This window comes from Cicer arietinum, chromosome 5, assembly GCF_000331145.2.
Source record: "Cicer arietinum cultivar CDC Frontier isolate Library 1 chromosome 5, Cicar.CDCFrontier_v2.0, whole genome shotgun sequence".
In the NCBI taxonomy this organism is placed as follows: Eukaryota; Viridiplantae; Streptophyta; class Magnoliopsida; order Fabales; family Fabaceae; genus Cicer; species Cicer arietinum.
The window spans coordinates 68922965-68942735 of record NC_021164.2 but is presented as its reverse complement, the minus strand read 5'-3'; the positions used below and the strand labels follow the sequence as shown (position 1 = coordinate 68942735).

The 19771-nt window shown below is 30.6% G+C and overlaps 3 protein-coding genes across 4 annotated transcripts; 2 read left to right on the top strand and 1 right to left on the bottom strand.

Annotated features, from left to right (window-relative positions):
- Positions 1 to 2540: 2540 nt before the first annotated feature.
- Positions 2541 to 3824, bottom strand: LOC101492999 (large ribosomal subunit protein uL6). Its single transcript, XM_004502723.4, has 3 exons — positions 3346 to 3824; positions 2905 to 3027; positions 2541 to 2798 (listed from the first exon to the last, which is right to left on the bottom strand). The coding sequence occupies exons 1-3, from the start codon at positions 3715 to 3717 to the stop codon at positions 2715 to 2717; spliced, it is 579 nt and encodes a 192-aa protein (XP_004502780.1). The 5' UTR covers positions 3718 to 3824; the 3' UTR covers positions 2541 to 2714.
- Positions 3825 to 6851: 3027 nt separating this feature from the next.
- Positions 6852 to 10172, top strand: LOC101493332 (uncharacterized calcium-binding protein At1g02270). 2 transcript variants are annotated; one of them, XM_004502725.4, is made up of 9 exons: positions 6852 to 7481; positions 7556 to 7661; positions 8124 to 8344; positions 8422 to 8498; positions 8582 to 8690; positions 8775 to 8900; positions 8995 to 9102; positions 9218 to 9325; positions 9441 to 10172. In XM_004502725.4, the coding sequence occupies exons 1-9, from the start codon at positions 7218 to 7220 to the stop codon at positions 9675 to 9677; spliced, it is 1356 nt and encodes a 451-aa protein (XP_004502782.1). In that variant the 5' UTR covers positions 6852 to 7217; the 3' UTR covers positions 9678 to 10172. The 2 variants fall into 2 exon arrangements, with proteins under 2 accessions (XP_004502782.1, XP_004502781.1); XM_004502724.4 differs by having other exon boundaries at positions 9438 to 10168.
- Positions 10173 to 15702: 5530 nt separating this feature from the next.
- Positions 15703 to 19447, top strand: NAC41 (NAC domain-containing protein). The gene is made up of 6 exons (XM_004502722.4): positions 15703 to 16200; positions 16633 to 16910; positions 17506 to 17811; positions 17908 to 18216; positions 18384 to 18830; positions 18914 to 19447. Exons 1-6 carry the CDS (start codon positions 15993 to 15995, stop codon positions 19202 to 19204), a joined length of 1839 nt encoding a protein of 612 aa, XP_004502779.1. The 5' UTR covers positions 15703 to 15992; the 3' UTR covers positions 19205 to 19447.
- The last annotated feature ends 324 nt before the right edge of the window (positions 19448 to 19771 follow it).

Here is a 19771-nt window from a genome sequence, read left to right as displayed (position 1 = left end):
TTTAGAGAATCAATTTTTAAATTTAAACAAGACCTCCCAAGACATTGAGATGACCATGCAGCAGGTATACCATATACATTAAACAAAAAATAGAAAATTTCAAAACTATAATTGCTCTATGTCTTTTTTTTCCAATACCCTTATTTGAACAAAAATCACCAAATTACTCTATTTTAAAATTATTTTTTTTACTTATGAGTCGCCTATGGCGACATCCTTAAGGGAATTTTTTTTTAAAAATTGAATAATTTGAAACAAAAGTTATTATTTTTATTATTATTATTATTATTTAAATTCTCTTAAGAAAGTCGCATTTGCAAACTCAAGCTTTCTTAAGGAAGTCGCCATTTGCAAAGGCGACTTATTATTAAGAAAAAAAAATATTTTGGTGTATAATTTTGAAAAGAGAGTATTTTATTAAAAAAAAAAATTCAAATAAGAGTTATTAAAAAAAAAAACCTATGTCTTCGTACTTTAAAATTGTTGTATGATTATTTTAATTTCAACATTATAAAAAATATCTATTTACAAATATGTGATAAGATAATCATTCAACAATTTACTCCTTATATAATTAGACATTTGATTCCTTACAGAATTCTTTGCACAGAAACTACTTTCCACACTATTGTAATGTGATATGCAAAATCAAAACTAACGCAATAAATACACTTACATAATTGTTTTAAAATATACAATATAGTTCTTTGTTTCAATGAATATTTACGAAATATCACTACATTGGTAGGGGAAACGCTTAATCTTTAGCGGAGATAAAATAAAATTATTCAATGTTTACTAAACAAACAAATAAAATATGAACTTTTTGTAAATGTAAAAAAGGTAACAATGTACATGTAATGAGACCCAAAGGACATAAATGAGACAAAAAAAACTTTAATTTAAATATAATCTTATATCTTTTACTTAATATATTTATAATATATTAAAAGACTGTATTATATTTTGTCAAAACTAAAACATCATTAATGGTTCTCTAACATCTATGAGTTCTAAAGAAAAAGCTTAATTACAGTTTTAGTCCCTTATTTTTATTGATTTAAGAAATCGATCCCCTATTTTAAAAATCGACATTTTTGATCAATACATCTAATTTTTTAACTTAAAAATGATGATGTGATATGTTTTAAACAACGTAACATATAATACGATGATGTAGAATGATTAACACCTATGAAATTAAAATAAAACACATACAAACTTAAATTTCAACTTCAGAAATTTTTCATATGTTTAATTTAGTTAATAACATATGAATAATTAATACATCTAGATGATTATATATCATATAAATGTATGTCACGTCATTAATAATAAGTCAGAGTCATTTTTTAATTTAAAAATCTGAGTGAGAGACAAAAGCTATCGAATTTTAAAATAAGGAGACCAATTTTATGAATGTGTAGGATGACATCTTCTGACGATATATCAACACATCATGATGATTAAACCATGCATAAGGGAATTGTGTAGAATGAAGGATTTAAGTTTTCTTTAAAAAACACTAAGGAATCCAATTAGCATCAACGGCTAAAACAAGGAAAACTATTAACAACAATTTGGTTAACTGTGTTTTGAAGTTGGAATAAAGTTTAGCTTTTTGAAGTCGTTTGCAATCTGTCGTGCAGATCAGATCATCTATCGAGGTAAGAAAATCAAGTAGTTTAACAATGAAAAGATTAAGGCTACAACTGGATGCAAACAAGATTGTGCATTAAAGACATACTACGGGTTGACCGAATTATGCAGAAACATCAAAACTATTACTTGGTTGCATAGCATACATATGCAACAGGATTCAAAAATAGCAACCAAAATTTAAGTGTCGTTGCCTTTACATTGTAAAAGAGTTCGATTATCTTGGTAGATGACACCAAGATAGGGCTATAAGCTAACTGGTCAAAAGACTCGTGCATTGCAATATGGGCATATTTGGGACTAAGCAAATGAGATTACCAGGAGCAACAATAAAGCTCAACCGTATTATTTGTAATTGAAGATTCACAATTTCAATGATTATATATATTCTAAACAACTAAGAACATTCAAAGGTAAACGTAGGCTTCAAATTGCCCTAGAGAGAAGAATTAGGCAACTGGAAGTGTCTCTTTAACCTCCCTTACGCGCACATAGAAGAATTAGGCAACACAGTCAATTTTAAAGATTATAATGAGGTAAATAAAGAATTAACGATATATTAATAGTGAAACTATTATTTGGGATTCTCAAATAAATAAGACAATTATTGTGTAGAAATTATCAAAATTTAAAATTATAGGAGGTTGAATGCACAACTTCCAAGATTAAATTCCTAATCAAATGCCTTAAGGGACACTTGTTAGCATATCCCTTTTTAAGAAGGGTGCTTTTATTTGATATTACTAATTGATATATCAAATTTCTAAAACAATAAAAATTACCCAGCCAAATAAAATCAAATGATGTAGCTATTGCACTTTTCACAAACAGATTAATTCATCTAACAACCTGTGAAATATTGAGTGACTAAGAATGAAGCATAAGGAAAATAAAGGCCATAATTTTAAATAAGATACTCCAAAACATAAAACTTTGATAACAAAAATAATCCAAACTCATCCAGCAAAGAAAAAGATAAACTGTGTCCAAGTACTCGCCACACAACAAAAGAAGCTTTGAATCAAACTACAAAAAGTTGGTTTCAGTATCACAATCTACTCATCAGCTACTGTTCCCCTCTCACTAACATAAATACCGTCAAGAAACTTCCTGATATCCTTGTTTTTAACATGACATTTCTGTTCCAAAACAAACAAAAAAAAAAACTTAGAAATCTAAGTATAAAAGCAAAATAATCAACTACAAACTACAGGGTATATGTAGATAGCCCAAGAGAGAGTGTACCTGGTTAATAAGAGCACATGACCTAGAAACAAGTTCAATGTCATTTCCATCCAAAACAACTTCGTCTTTCACCTTCTCAGATCGAACAATGGTAACACCATCAAGCAAATCCACTTTCCTTACCTATTACATATTCAATTCAAAGCACAAATTCTCAAACTAGTAAATCACATAATAAATAATAATATATTAAATGAAAACAAATTTATTAATTAAAACATTTGAATTGATAATTACATACAAATATTAATGATCACATTGAAAGTAAATCATGACAAAATGATCTAACTACAAGTTGGCATGAAACTAGGGTTCTATAAATAAATAAGAAATTAAATAATTTCAATATAAACATTGTTGCTTGTGGTATATCCAAACACGAAATGATACAGTTCTCTAAATTGAAGAAATGAAAATATTTAAAAGCCATTAATGGCGTACCTTCTTCTCGCCAAGGAAGTTTCTGATCTCGATGGCCTTGCTATCATTAGTAATGCTAGCGTTGATCGGAAAGTGAGCATAAACGAACCTCATCTTGTAGCGGAAACCCTTGGTGACACCAGTGATGAGATTCTCGACGTGACTGAGGGCGGTGCGGATGGAGGCAGAGGTTTTCCTGGAACCGAACCAGGCGTCGATCTTGAGCTTCTTCTTACCGTCCTCATCGGTGATGAGATCGAAATCAAGGTTGAGATGCTTAAAATCACGGACAAGCTTACCACGAGGGCCTTCGACTTCGATGATCTTGGCGTTAACCTTGATGCTAACGCCGTCGGGGATGTTCATGGTTTCGGAAGAAAGAATAGTTTTCATTTTGACGACTAACTGTGTCTCCTTCTACGGCCTCTGTGTCTGCGATTCACCGCTCTCCAGAATGCAAAACTTAAACCCTAGATTGATATATAGTGTTAATTTTATTCGGCGGGTCTTATACGGAGTGTGGGCTTTATATTAGATCCGAGATGTACGAAGGTTTGGTCTAGCCCAATACATCCTCCATTTACTTCAGCCTATATAACTAATTTCTATCTGCAGCTTCCATTTACTATAACTAATTTCTATCGGCGGGTTTTATACGGGTTGTGGGCTTTATATTATATCCGACCTATATAACTAATTTCTATCTGCCTCCATTTACTTACGACTCACCCTCACTATTTTTCTTAAACTAAAATATGATAGTTTTTCGGTTTTAATTTTTATTGAGTTTTAGTTATGACTTAATTTTTAGTTTTTAGTTTTTAGTATAAAAACATAATTATTTGGGAGAATTATTTTGACTATATTTAAGATTTTTATGACGTATGAATCTTGCACATCTTATGAAGTCTACGATATTATTTTTTTATTATTTAAAAAATAAAAATAATTTAAAAGAATATACATTTATAATTTATTTATATAGTTATTATTTTAATAGTCATTGAAAGTGGTGATTGTATGGTTGTTATTTTTGTCTAATTGGTGGTCGACAGTGGTTAATAATTATAAAATTTTTGTTTTAACATATTTTATTTTTAAAAACCAATTTAACTATGTTTTATCCAGAGCCAGTTCAAGGGTATGGCCACCAAAACAAGCGCAGGCCTCCCTAAAAAAAAAACAAATTTTTTTCTACGGCCTCTGTGTCTACTTATACGGTTTGTGTACTTTATATTAGATACGACGTAGGAAGGTTTCGTCTAGCCCAATACATCCTTTTTCCCGAAACATATATAACTAATTTGTATCTGCAGCCTCCATTTACTTACGACTCACTCTGGCTATTTTTTTCCGGCCACGGCTCATGTTGTTGTTATTTTTGTCTAATTGGTGGTCGACAGTGGTTAATAATTATAAAAATTTTGTTTTAACATATTTTATTTTTAAAAACCAATTTAATTATGTTTTATCCGGAGCCGGTTCAAGGGTAAGGCGACCAAAACAAGCGTTTTAGACCTCCCTAAAAAACAAATTTTTTATTTAAAAAAGGCCTCAAATATTTTATTTATCTATGAAAAAGGCCTCAGATTTTAATATTCTTAAAACTAATTTTGATAAAATTTTATATAAATTAAATAAAATATTTTGTTTTTATTACAAATTATTTTATTACAAATTAGATAAAATGTGAGTACATCATTAATATGAGAAATACTAGTTATAAATGGAGAGATCATGAGATAAATAGTGAACATATTGTTAACATGAGTTACTAACACATTCTTTTCTTCTTCAACTAAAATATGGAAAAAATTTACACGAGTACTTGATGTTGCCGTATAACCGTTGAAATGTCTTATTTCATTATTTGAAAAATATAGAAAAAATAGATTTAAAAATGTCATTAATTTTGTTAAAAAAAATTTATATAATTATTAAATAAAATATTAATAATTTATTTATTAAATTTTGAAAAGGTTTTATATAATCATTTCGTTTTAAGCCTCATAACGTGTTGGGTCGGCCCTGTGTTTTATTTGAACATATTGTTTTTAAAATTATTTTAAAAAATAAAACATTCACAAATACCCCTAAGCGAGGCCTAATGTAGTCTTTTGAAGACAATTTGTATGGTGGGGAGTATCTCACGTGGTGTAGTATGATTGAGAAGCATAAATTGATTTTAAGTTGTATCTTGTATTGCCAAATATTGACTCAAATGAGAAAGAATGATATGATATTTTCATTTACTGACAACTTTTTGGTTGGGGAGTTTCTAAAGGTCTGTTTGGTTCGATAAATGAATTTTTATGCAGTAATTTGTCCACAACATCACGTGTTCAAAGTAGGTGTTCAATTAACTATACTACCATTTATTGTTTCGATATTTTCTCATGTTCGTCTGACAATGGAACTAGAAAATATTGAGCAACAATCTCACTACAAAAGCTAGTATGTTCTGAAAAATATAGTTCAGCCGTCAATATTTCATTATTAGAATATGTTTTTAATATTTCGTGTATAAAAGTTGGAGAAATATTATAATATTTTAATTATAATTTACTGTATAAATTATAATATATTCCGTAACATATGTTATATTTATTAAGCAATAACCTTATTTAAAAAAAGTTATTAATTTGTTATTGTTTTGATAATCTTAAAGATTATTTGAGGGAAATGTCGATTTTTTATACATAAGTATGTATGAGAAGATATTAAACACATTAAAAGTTACATTTATTTAATAATATTATACAATACATATTAAATAAATATTTTTTGAATTGAATAATTGAATTAAAAATTACTTTCATATAGATTATATCCACAAATTTAAACATTAATATTTATTGAATTCAAAAAGTCTTAATCTTATGCTCATTAGAGAAAATGAGCTACACCGATTTATAATTAGATATGAAGATGTGTAAAATCAAATCAAGAATTATTCTCACAAAACAATATATGAAATACTACCTCCGTTCACTATTATAAAGAAGAAGAAAAGTTACTTTTATCTTCATTAAGAATTTCTCAAACACAATTAATTTTCTAAATTTTGTATAAAAAATAAATCAAATTTATCAAATTGTCTATGTTTAATATCAAACATTCAACTAACTACATTATATTATTTAAAAAATAATAACATTAAATAATTTAAGAGTAGTTAATTTTTATTTATAACAATTACCAAAATATAACACACTATTTATTTATTTTTTCATTATAAAATAGTGACTAGGTAGTAATTTGACATTAATTGAAGTGCAATAGATACATGTGTCCAATTAATTGATTTAACATGTCTACATTTAGGGTGTGACTCATTAATAAATTAACAATTAATATATTAATACTTAATAATGGTATTTAGCAATGTTACGCATAGAAGAAAATGAAAAGGAAGTGGGAAGTCAAAATGGTTAATTATGCGAAATAATCGCATGTTGTTTCCGTTGAGCAGTTAAGCGCGGCGATGAAAAGCTATTTATATGGCCCAAAAAAGTAATGACGTGTGTAAAACGAAATCCCATTTCTCAAATCAAAGACAACAAACAACGTTTCCTATTATCTCTCTTTCGCCGAGGGAGGCAACATTCCCTTATTCCCTCCCTCTCTTCCCCCTTTTCAAATCTTAAATCTTAATTCATCATCACAAAACCAAACCTCTTTTATTTCATTGCTTCTTTCTACTTTACGCAAAGCAATATTTAATTTCAAATATTAAAACACTAATAATGATAGAAAATTCAGCAATGTCTCTATAGAAATATATATTATTGAAGAGGGTTTTCACTTTTGAAGGAATTACGTAAATATATTATTGTTTTGATCATCATTGTTGTATACAGAGGGAGATTATTGGTGGTGGGTTTTAACGTAGAATGAGAACAGGTAAGTGGGCAAAGAGTATGGGAAGAATTTCAAGGATTGGGAGTTTTGCAATTGCTTCTTCCTTAAAGGATAATAATCAGCCACAACCTTGCATTACTTGTACCACTTTTAACATTCTTGCTCCCATTTACAAGCGCATCGATGATGAGGACCCTAGTTGCCGAGAGAGCGATTACAGAGCATATTGGTTGGCAAGGAATCATAGGATATTGGATTGGCTTTTGAATGAAAGGTCTTCTATTATTTGTCTTCAGGTTTGTGTCTCTTTTCTTTTGCTATGGGATTGAGTCTTTGTCATTTTGCATAAGCTATATTTTTTATTGTGCAGGAGTTTTGGATTGGAAATGAAGAACTTGTTAATTTGTATGAGAAGAGACTTGGTGATGCTGGTTATGTTAGTTTCAAGCTTGGAAGGACTAACAACCGTGGAGATGGTATACACATTCTCCTTCAATTTTGCTAAAATGCCCCTTTTGATTGTCACAATTTCATCATTTTATTCTCACAAATATTTACTTTTTTCCATTGGACATTGGGGATTTATTATGTAATCATATAATTTGTTGAATTCATCTGGCAGGAACACCACACAACTTGTTGAAAAGTTATTTAGAAATGTTTTTATTGAGGAAAAATGCCCTCTCTTTTTTTTTTTCTTGTAAATGTAATTCTCTAAGATAGCCAATGTAACCCTCGAAATATAACAGTAAAAATTATATTTTCCACATGCGTATGCTTGTTCAGTAATTTATTTTTTAGATAGACAGATGTTAGTATATTGATTGTTATATTAATATTTTCAAGAATTTCTTCTGTTCAGAAACCGCTTGTTGAAAAGTTTTGTATATATAAAATGCATATTCTGATATAGTGTTGTTACCCTTTGGTTGTAACAGGTCTTCTAATTGCAGTGCAAAAGGAATACTTTAATATTCTTAATTATAAGGAGTTGCACTTCAATGACTGTGGTGATCGTGTAGCTCAGTTGTTACATGTTGAACTAGCTTTTCCATTTTCACAATGGCGAAACAGTGAAATTAGGCAGGAAATTCTGATTGTTAACACTCACCTGCTATTTCCTCACGATGCAACCCTATCTCTTGTACGACTGAAACAGGTATCTAAGCATTCACAAGCGGTATCCAGTCACTTTTCAATTATTTGGCTTACCATAAAATTTTCGTTTTGTTGCAGGTCTATAAGATACTTCAATATGTAGAATCTTATCAAAATGATTTCCAACTCAAGCCAATGCCAATCATGCTATGCGGGTAATTAAACTCTATAAATTTCCATGTACTTCTTTTTCTTAAAACTCTTGAAAGTGTTTTATTGACAACAATTTATTTCTTAGTGATTGGAATGGAAGCAAACGGGGCCATGTTTACAAGTTCCTCCGGTCTCAGGGTTTTGTATCGTCTTATGATACCGCACACCAGTACACCGATGCAGATGCTGACAAGGTCATTATTTAGCATTGTCTTTAGAATTTTTCTTTTGGATAATAAGTTAATCACTTATACTTATTCTACGTTATGTCAATGCAGTGGGTTAGTCACCGCAACCATCGGGGAAATATATGCGCTGTTGATTTTATTTGGCTTCTAAATCCTGACAAATATCGAAAATTACTAAAAGCAAGTTGGAGCGAAGCAGTGTTTGGCATGTTTAAGGTAATCAATCATATAGCGTTTGGTCTTGGACTTATTTTTACCATCTTTGTTAGGATTTTTACATGTATAATGTTAAAACTTCTCCATTTTTCAGTATCTATTGCGGAGAGCTTCACTGACAGAAAGTGATGCATTCGCCTTTCTAAAGGTTGATAATGAAGATTGTATTACTTATTCTGGTTTCTGTGAAGCACTTCGACAGGTACGTTGCTTTATTAACCGTGGGATTAGCACTCTATAAGTTCATTCAATGGACATGCTTGTTTGTGAAATCGAAGTGGTAATAAAGTTCTTTTTTTGTTTTTCACTCTGTGCAGCTCAATTTAATTGGTCATTGCCATGGGTTGAGTGAGGCAGAGATAAAGGAGTTGTGGGTCCAAGCTGACATAGACGGAAACGGTGTTCTTGATTATAAAGAATTTCTGGTAAAGTATTTTGCATGAAATTATATATAAACAACAATATATCACACAAGCTTGTCTGCTTTTGTTCCTAGTTTGTTTGCTAAATCATGGTCTCGCTATTATGCGGCTGCAGCAGCAGGTCTGGAATTCAACGGTTTTAGATCAAAGAGACGACAACAAGGATAGGGAGCAGGACGACGGTTTGAATGATGCTCAAGAACAAACAATTGGTTTCAGTGTAAAAAATGCAGTTTTGTTCCCTCCTGAGGTGGAGAAGGGTAGATGGCCCGAAGACTACTCTCTTTCTGATCACGCACGACTGACTGTTGTGTTCTCGCCGATAAGAATGCCGTGCTCTCAGATGATTTGCTGACACAGTGCTTTTTGGTGCTCTAGCTTAGGAGTTAATTAGAATTAAAACTTGTGTACATAGAGATCACATCATATGAAGGGGCAAAACGGGTTAGGAAAGATACAATACAAGTTCTTTTCTGGGGAGATTTTAAATATCGCTACGTTTTGATCACTGCATTTTGTTGCTGATGGCAGTTGCGGTGAGCAACACCCTTGGCCCGGTTTGTTTTCCTCAAATTTTCTTGTCTGGTCTAAAGATTAGACAAAAGGAAACAACATAAAATTATTGATTTGTATAGTTGTTTTTATTGTTATAGGTTTCTTAGGCATCAAACCTTTTTGTAGCATGGTAAGGATGCACCTCTAGCTAGAGCTTCTTTGAATAGATGACCACATTGTATCTTGTAACATATTTTGCTCTTTGATAGATTCAAATTGTATATATAATGCTGAATTAAATAGTTTCTCTTAGATATTGCTATCAGCAATGAAATCATTGTCTGTCTTATCTTAAGATCCAAAATCAGCAAGTACAGTTAAAATTTTACACTTATCAAAGTTAAGGCTAGAAGTATTTGACAACATAAACCACCAAGTAACTATAACTATACCTGCAGAACAATAGGCTGTCATTAACATTAACATAAAACCAACTGTTACAAAAGCCTGTTTCATTTTCTTGTGGAGTATAAACTTTTTGATCAAATTGCGGTATTGTTCTAACCGTTGTGCCAATAATCGATTCTTTTGTGTAACAGCCATGCTACTAATCTCATACATTTTAAAGATTGGGAAGTCAAATTTCTATGAATTACAAGTCATTGGTGCTGTATTAAATTCGTTCTATAATCACCTCTACAAAATCAACTTCTTAGATGACGATTGTTTAAGTTTTTAAACTTCAGTTAAGCTATATCTCTAATGAATATGAGATTTGAGTTTTTTCCCAATAATATTTTCACTCGTGTCTCGTAGATTTTGCGGTTGAAGTATTGAAAACTTCATGTTGGGGTGTGTAAATTTGCAAGTTGCTTTGTAATATGATTACACTTATAACTATTGAAAATTAGCTCCTTAATATATCCAGCATTCTACATAAGCATCAAATGGAATATGAAGTAAATAACAAGAAAGATATAAAGCAACTAAGTGTTTGAATATGTTGGGCTATATAAGCTTCATCAGTCAATCCTGCAATCCATACTTTACATACCTTTACTAAAAGTGCATTATTATTATTAAAGTGAGATTCTTTTAGACCCTTTAATTAAAATATAGCACTGAAGCTTTTCACCATCCTCTTTTCCTAGGAAGTTGCAAAAAAAATTGAAAAAGGAAGTAAAAGTAATCTGAACTCTGAAGTCTTTAAATATACACGGAGCCAAAATAATAAAATATTTTATTCAAATGAAATATAAATAAAAGTGAGATAAAAAATTAATGTGTTATGAATATTTATGGATAAAATACCTTATGTAGTTTATTAACTTAATTTTACGTAAAATTGAGTCATTTATCTTTTTTTTCTTCTTTTTTTAATTAATTTTAAGTAACAGTTTGATTTTTTATGTCTTAAAATGTCAACAATATTCTTCTTTTACATAAATTCATATAATTAATCATTATCTTCAACATAATTCATATTTTCATCAAATTATAACTCAAATTTTCAAATAAACTCGTGTTTTCATTTTCAACAACATCAAATTCATCAAATAAAGAACTCATGTTTTAAGATTTAGGTTAGAAATTTGATTTGGAGAATGAAAGAAAAAAGAAAAAAATATTACCTTGGTGATTTGGGAATCAAATCTATAAGTGCGAGTTCTTTATTTGATGTTGTTGGAGATGAAAATATGAGTTTATTTGAAAATTTGAGTTATAGATTTGATAAGTATATGAATTTTCTAGATTTTGTTTGAAGATGATGATGAATTTTTTAAGTTTATGTAAAAAAGATAATATTATTGACATTTTAAAACATAAATAATCAAAGTGTTACTTAAAATTAAATAAATGATCAAATCAAGAACAATAAATAAATAATTGAATTATTATCTAAAATTAAATTTAGAGACTGCGAAATATTTTGTAGTATTTTTATTAATAGATGTTGATTCCTTTTGGCCTTCTACATTTCTTAGGATCTATGACATCCATTTATTGGATGATTTACTATTCATTTGTGGACTATACTAATTGCTAGTGGCCCTTATGTTAATGTGATCATTTATATACTTATAAGTTGCAAGACTTGTCTCCTATAAACATGACTCATATAACATTATAAAATAGAATACAAAGATTATATTCTTCTCTATTTCTCATCTTTATCTATTTTATTCTATATTGAACTCTCATTTAATTAATTTCAAAACATGATGTATTTAGTTACACAAATACTTAATTCCGGAAGCATTATAATACATGATATAATGGATTTTATTTTATAATAATCAATTAAGATAAGTATGATATTGTCTCTGTTTTACATCGAGGATAACTCATAAAGACATGTTTGGTTGATATCTAGTGAGGATCAAATTGCAATTAAACTGAAGATCATTGTGGATTACACATCTAGTTCCAAACAAAAACATTAAGCTGCAGCCGTATACGACAAAAAAGGTAATGCTTGCCATTTGCACCAATATTGTTAAATCAAAAGTTAAAAGTAGTAAGGGAAACAGTATACATCTTGCTCTCTTTTATATTGATAAGTTTTTTTACTTTTCTTTTTCGTCATTGCTTTTCCTGCACGTGAGAAGATGAGATGTTAATCATGCAACTGAAGGTAATAACATCAATTAAACTGTGCTCAATTATTTAATTTGAATATGATCATAATACAAAGAAATAAAATTTCTTTTTGCTTTTAAATTAGCTCTGTAGAATGTAGCTAGTAGTGTTTTTTGTTCATACTTTTCTCACAATAATTAACACAATCAACGGATTCTATGGTAAATTGAGATACTATCTTGAATCTAGTTTCATTTATAGGTGTCAATTTCAACGAGCAATTGTATTCCCACTAAGTGCAGAAGATCGTATTCCAGAATCCATACTACCCTAAAATTAACAAGTAGGAATATATTCCATTTTGTAGAAGCGATAAAAAATAGGTTATAAAATATCAATGTCAAAGTTTAGACTTATACTCCTTCGTGTTTTGCACTTTTCCAACATTCAATAAATTCCTCTATTTTATTTAAGGAATTTTATAGATTGCTTATATAAAATAAATAGAAAAGGGTAATGCTAGATATGGACTTGTGGCATATACTTAAGGTGTCACATTGAAAGTAAGCTATAGGTCTTATAAAACTTTGCTCAAATAGATAGATATGGGTATATTATGGATCAATGTTCGAGAATATTTAGGAGAAACAAATTCGAACCAATCTATAATAGTTGATTTAGTTTTTGTAGTTAACTAATTATGGAATTCAACTCAAACCAAATCGAAGAAGAACAAGGTGATTCAGTTCACTTTTAAGTTGATACTTTCAAAAGCTAAAAATAAACTAGTAAATAATAATGTGTAATTTGTGTCTCAAATATATGACATAAATTTATTTTAACAATGATTTATATATTTTTTTACTATGTTTAATGGAGTAAATTTAATTAAAGATTGATAAAAGAAATGCGATAAGTAAAAATCTAATTTGATTGAATAATCAATTAAAAGTAACATTGATTTGATTTAGTTTAACATAAAAGTTTGAGGAGGGAAATTTTTATTTATTAATTAATGTAATAACGGTGACTATTTTATTATTGTCGTGGATAAAATTTGAACTACTAATAATAAATAGATACGAATTGATTTTTTTATCAACAATTAAAATAAGTTATTTTATTTTCCAAAATGATAGTGTATTATTTTTAACGAGAAACTAGATTCACTTTCTATTTTATTATTATTATTATTATTATTATTATTATTATTATTATATTTATTTGTGTATAGAATTAATTGCTTTTACAAGTTTATGGAATTAAATGAGATACCTAATCATGAACATGAAGAGTCAAAAAAGGATTTCAAACTAAACACAGCAGCCGCTGTGCGTCACACAAATTGCGTTTTCCTTTATAGAGCCTCCCCACCACCCTAACGAATCACGGGATTAACTTTGGAAACAAAAAATAATGGTTTTGATTTTTTTTTTGATAAAATTAGAAAAATAAATCTAAAATATGTTGTTCTTTGAATTACTATTTTTTAATAACATTTTTCTTTTCTTTATATTTTTTATTTTATTTTTCAGATAGGTCGATATAATTTTTTTATGGAGTGGTACGAGTGATACTTCCAAAACTTGGTAGGTCATCGAGGATAATATATATTTACTGAAATAGAGATGTAATTTGGAGGTAAAAAGTTATAGGTATTTAATATCTATCTATTAGTTAAATAGAAGTGTGTTATCTTTATGATACATGTAATCTTTGAATTATTATCTTACAAATATGACTCCTTTTCGAATGTTATTGCTGATGGTCAAATTGATCCACAATTCACTTATTTGTGAAGGATATATTTGCTAACATAAAATCCTAATGGGTTTAGTGATGAAATTTGGTATGTGATGTGGCTAGATTTTGGGAGGATAAATGGTTTGGCATGATTACATTTTGTGTTATTATTATTATTATTATTATTATTATTATTATTATTATTATTATTATTATTATATTTATTTGTGTATAGAATTAATTGCTTTTACAAGTTTATGGAATTAAATGAGATACCTAATCATGAACATGAAGAGTCAAAAAAGGATTTCAAACTAAACACAGCAGCCGCTGTGCGTCACACAAATTGCGTTTTCCTTTATAGAGCCTCCCCACCACCCTAACGAATCACGGGATTAACTTTGGAAACAAAAAATAATGGTTTTGATTTTTTTTTTGATAAAATTAGAAAAATAAATCTAAAATATGTTGTTCTTTGAATTACTATTTTTTAATAACATTTTTCTTTTCTTTATATTTTTTATTTTATTTTTCAGATAGGTCGATATAATTTTTTTATGGAGTGGTACGAGTGATACTTCCAAAACTTGGTAGGTCATCGAGGATAATATATATTTACTGAAATAGAGATGTAATTTGGAGGTAAAAAGTTATAGGTATTTAATATCTATCTATTAGTTAAATAGAAGTGTGTTATCTTTATGATACATGTAATCTTTGAATTATTATCTTACAAATATGACTCCTTTTCGAATGTTATTGCTGATGGTCAAATTGATCCACAATTCACTTATTTGTGAAGGATATATTTGCTAACATAAAATCCTAATGGGTTTAGTGATGAAATTTGGTATGTGATGTGGCTAGATTTTGGGAGGATAAATGGTTTGGCATGATTACATTTTGTGATATATTTCCTTCATGATATACTTCATTTATTGTATGCATTGTTTGTAATTAAACATTTTCCTGTTAAGGATTGTGTCATTAAGAGGTTGATTGTAGTAGTTGAAACTGGGTATGAGTTCTCTAGCGGATGGAAGCGAGTGAGCATTGTTTGAGTCAAGCTCCGCAACTGTTTACGAATATATTATAAAAGTAACAAAAATAAATGATTTTATTGATTTTGATATTATATTTTTGTTATAATGAAGATTCTTTTTACTCAGCTATAATATTAGATGGAATATTCAAATTTAATTAAATTTAAGACAAAACTATAAATTGAACTACTTTTGGCAAAAAAAATAAAAAATAAAAGATACAGTATTTGTCGAGTATCGTTTTCTTAATCAGCAAGTAAAATGAGGGCTCCATCCTACATTTGGCGCCACGTGACTAACGCTCATTCGGTGAACAACATGTACTTTTTTTCCCTCTTATATACTGTTTGTGACCAACCGTCCCAATTTTTAGTTCACATATTTACCCCTCACGGTTTCTTCCAGTAAACGCTTGGGATAAGAAGTACTAGTAGAACTTTAGTGCCATTATGGTAGTTAAATTGGAAAGCGAGGGTAAAACATCGCACGCGGTATATACGAACACGGCTTCTCTCCTACATTACGTAACACTACACAATTACAACACACAACACTCTCACTGAAACAACTTTCTCTGTTCATGCGTGATACCTTTACTTATATCTGATAAATCAAAAAATATTAAATGAGATAAAAAGCTAGTATGTTATGTGCCATCACATCCTTAAATCCTCTGAATTATTCCATTGATTCCCAATCTCTGCTTCCTTTAATTTCTTTATATTAATTCATCCAGGACCCTTTCAAAGCTTCTTCTTCTTCTTCTCTAATTTTTTTTAATATTACTAAATTTGATTTTATATTATATTATGGGTTCTATTGACTGTGGTCCATCGCTTGGAGATGATGGGATGGCGGTTTTGTCTCTGAATTCGCTTCCATTAGGGTTCCGATTCCGACCTACAGACGAGGAACTTATCGATTACTACCTAAGACAAAAGATCAACGGAAATGGTGATGAGGTTTGGGTTATCCGAGAGATTGATGTCTGCAAATGGGAACCATGGGACATGCCTGGTATTTCTCTTTTCCTTTTTAGCTCTTTCTTCACTTGAACCTTTTACTGTCATAATCTCCTCTTGATTTCGTAAAGTTGAAAATTTTGTCAATAAATTCTTAGTTTAATATAGATATAGATCGCATGCTTAGATTGTTTTCCTTCTTTAAGGAATTGAATAATCCTCTGGTTCTCAAAGGAAAGAGCTCTGGTAATCTGAAGTTTGATTGGAAGTAAAATTTGACCGATGATGATTGTTTGGGTTCTCCTGATCGATTTATACTTAACTGAAGCTCTTTTATCATTTGAGTCCAACCACTTGGTTTGACCATGAGGATTTGAGTGTGGGTTAATTTTTTTTTTTAATACAATAAATGGTTTTTTTAGTAACAAATAGGAGTCTTGAATTGTTGTTTTGATTTTGCTGATTTTTATCTCTTGGTGTGTTGTAGATTTGTCAGTGATAAGGAACAAGGATCCAGAGTGGTTCTTTTTCTGTCCACAGGATCGAAAGTATCCAAATGGACATAGATTGAACAGAGCAACAACTCATGGGTATTGGAAAGCAACAGGAAAGGATCGTAAAATCAAATCCGGAACCATCTTGATTGGAATGAAGAAGACTTTAGTTTTCTACAGTGGTCGTGCACCTAAAGGGAAGAGAACCAATTGGGTTATGCATGAGTATCGACCCACCCTTAAGGAGCTTGATGGTACCAACCCAGGACAGGTCTATTCTCTTCTCTTCTCCCATGTTTAATATGTCATATTGTATTATCATGTATTATCACGAGGTTGGAGTTTAGCTTCCAGTGGCATGGGTTAGGAAGTCGAATGAGTATTAAGAAACAAGTCCAAAGTTCAATCTCAGCTGCTAACTAATGATTTCTCCTATAATAAACTAACCACTAACATTGGCCTATAAAAAAACTACTCGTTGAAGCAAATCTTTCTTGATTTTGAAGTTTAATATAACCCCTCAATGTTATGTCTGTCTGAAGCTCTTTTTTTGCTGAGATTGAGATAATTGATATAATATAATAATATATCATTGAAATAACTCCTGTTATAAGTTATAATTTGTTTGTATTATAGAAGTTCCTGGTGAACCAGTGTTTCATTTTTCTTGTTCAATTTCATAGACTGAACTCTTGTACTTCCATTGCCTCTATCTTCCTCCTTATAACCCTTATGCTTTACTCTGTACAAATTTATAATTATAAATTGCCATAGCACAACTGCAATTTACAGTTACCTTAGGAATTATTAATTATATGAAGATGATAACAATTACTAAATTGTCAATTGGTTTCTTTGACTTGTAGAATGCATATGTCCTCTGTCGATTATTTAAGAAAAATGACGAGAGTCTTGAAGTTTCAAACTGTGGTGAAGTGGAGCAGACTACTTCAGCTCCCATGGCTGCCAATTACTCTCCAGAAGAAATACAGTCTGATGCAGCTCCTATTGCAGTATCCACATCACAGGTCACAGAAGATGACAAGCACCAGAATGTTATCCCTGAGATCTCTGAGGAAACAATATCCAATGTTATAGCCTCGGTTGATTGCCATAGTGATGGATATGATGCTCATGATATCCAAAATAAACTTGCAGAACTAGCTGCACAGGTTAGATTGATTAACTGAGACATATTATCCCCTGATTTGATTTTAAATGCATTGGATTTATTGATTTAGCGTATCTATACTCGACATTTCCTGCAGGAGGATCAGATGAACTTTGACATATATTATAACCCAAAAGAAGGTCTATTAGATGACAGATTATTCTCCCCAGCTCTGGTGCATATGCCCCAAGAATTTCATTACGAAGCAAACAATGAATCAGATGGTGGTTGTGGGCTCCAATATGGTACAAATGAGATAAATATTTCAGACTTTTTAAATTCAGATCTTAATTGGGATCAACTTCCGTATGTGGAGTCCGGTTGTCACCAGCAGATCTTTTCCTTGTTTAATGTTAAGGAGAATGGTTCAGGAAGCGACTCAGATGTGGAAGTAGCCAATATGACTGTAAGTAACAGCTCTAACACTATTTATAGTTTGGTCAATAATCAATATGGCAGGTTTTGTTGTGATAATAACATGCAGTAGTTTCTTAATCTTGGGTGACAGCTCTAACAATTTAACTTGGTTTTGTTGTGTCTCTTTTATAACGTTAATATTATTTTACGTTGTAGTGTATGCCAACTACTTATCCTGAAGAGGCAATTGACAGAAGGATTCCTTGTGTGACAGCACCAGAATCTCGCAGCACCTTTGACTGCAGTGGTGATGATGATAGAAAGAGCAAGGTTGTATTATTACAGAACAATTTCCAGATGGCTTATCCGTCGGATGGTAATATTGGCGAAGTGTACAATGTCGTCAATGGTAATATTGGCGAAGTGTACAATGTCATCAATGGTTATGAGCAACCAAGAAACTATAATACAGTTATTAGTGGTGAAAATGGAATTGTAAGAAGGGCCCGACCAGCACAAGATGAACAATGGAAGACATTTTCGATGCAAGGTACTGCTCAAAGGAGACTTCGTTTGAAAAAGATTGAAGATTGCTCAAATGTGACGGTGAAAGATGGGAGTTGTACACAAGAACAACATAATTCGAAACCAATTATTCCAGTGGTAAGAAGTTTCTTTATTTTGCTTGCACGACTAAGAGGTTGTCTCTGCATGTGTTGTTTCTGAGGTTTGTTTCTATTTTCCAGAAAAAAGAAGCTGCAGAAAGTCGTGCTGCCGATGAAAGTGCTACTTGTACTCATGCATCTAAACAGCAGAAAGTGTCACTCAAGTCAATTTACAATATAAAGATTTCTCGACGAGTCACAAGTGCAGGTTCTATCTTGGGGTTAAGAGACTTTTTATTGCTAGCTAAAGCGCCTTTCAGATCAAAGGCATCGCCCAAATGCACCTTGTGGTCTTCTGTTTTTGTAGTTTCTGCCTCTGTTCTGGTTTCATTAGCAGTCTTTACTAACATATGGGGATATATTAAAATTTGAACTGCTAGCAGATCATTCCTTTGTTTGTAATTTGCCTCCATTTCTGTTTTTTGGGCCAGTTGAGAGGAGGCATGTAGGGTTAACTTTCTTAGATTCGTCGATAACTCAATATATGTGTGTGGGCATATATAGTTGGTGTATAATATGTATCACCCATTATTCAGTTGGCTAGTCTGTAGACTCTGTTGTTGTACATGAAGCTTAAACAGTTTCTTCATTTAAAGTATCCTTCCAGTTTTTTCACCTTTTGAATTTGTTGTTTCTCCATTTCATATTATCACAAGGAACTGATAAAAATTGCAATTCGATAGTGTGGAGGTTTGCTCCCATGAATGGATCAGTCTATCAATTGAAACTGGCTGACCCTTCTGTAACTGAATCTTCATGACTTCATGTCCATTAAAGCTCAAAACGATGATTCTTTAACTGTGAGGAACTTTGGTTTTGATAACTTGTTCAGTTTTGATGTCTTTTTAGAAGGACCTATCATGTCACTGGTGGAACACTCAGTGATAGGACCAACCATAGAGAACGAAAAAATAAACTAGGTATCTTTCTTCAATGAGA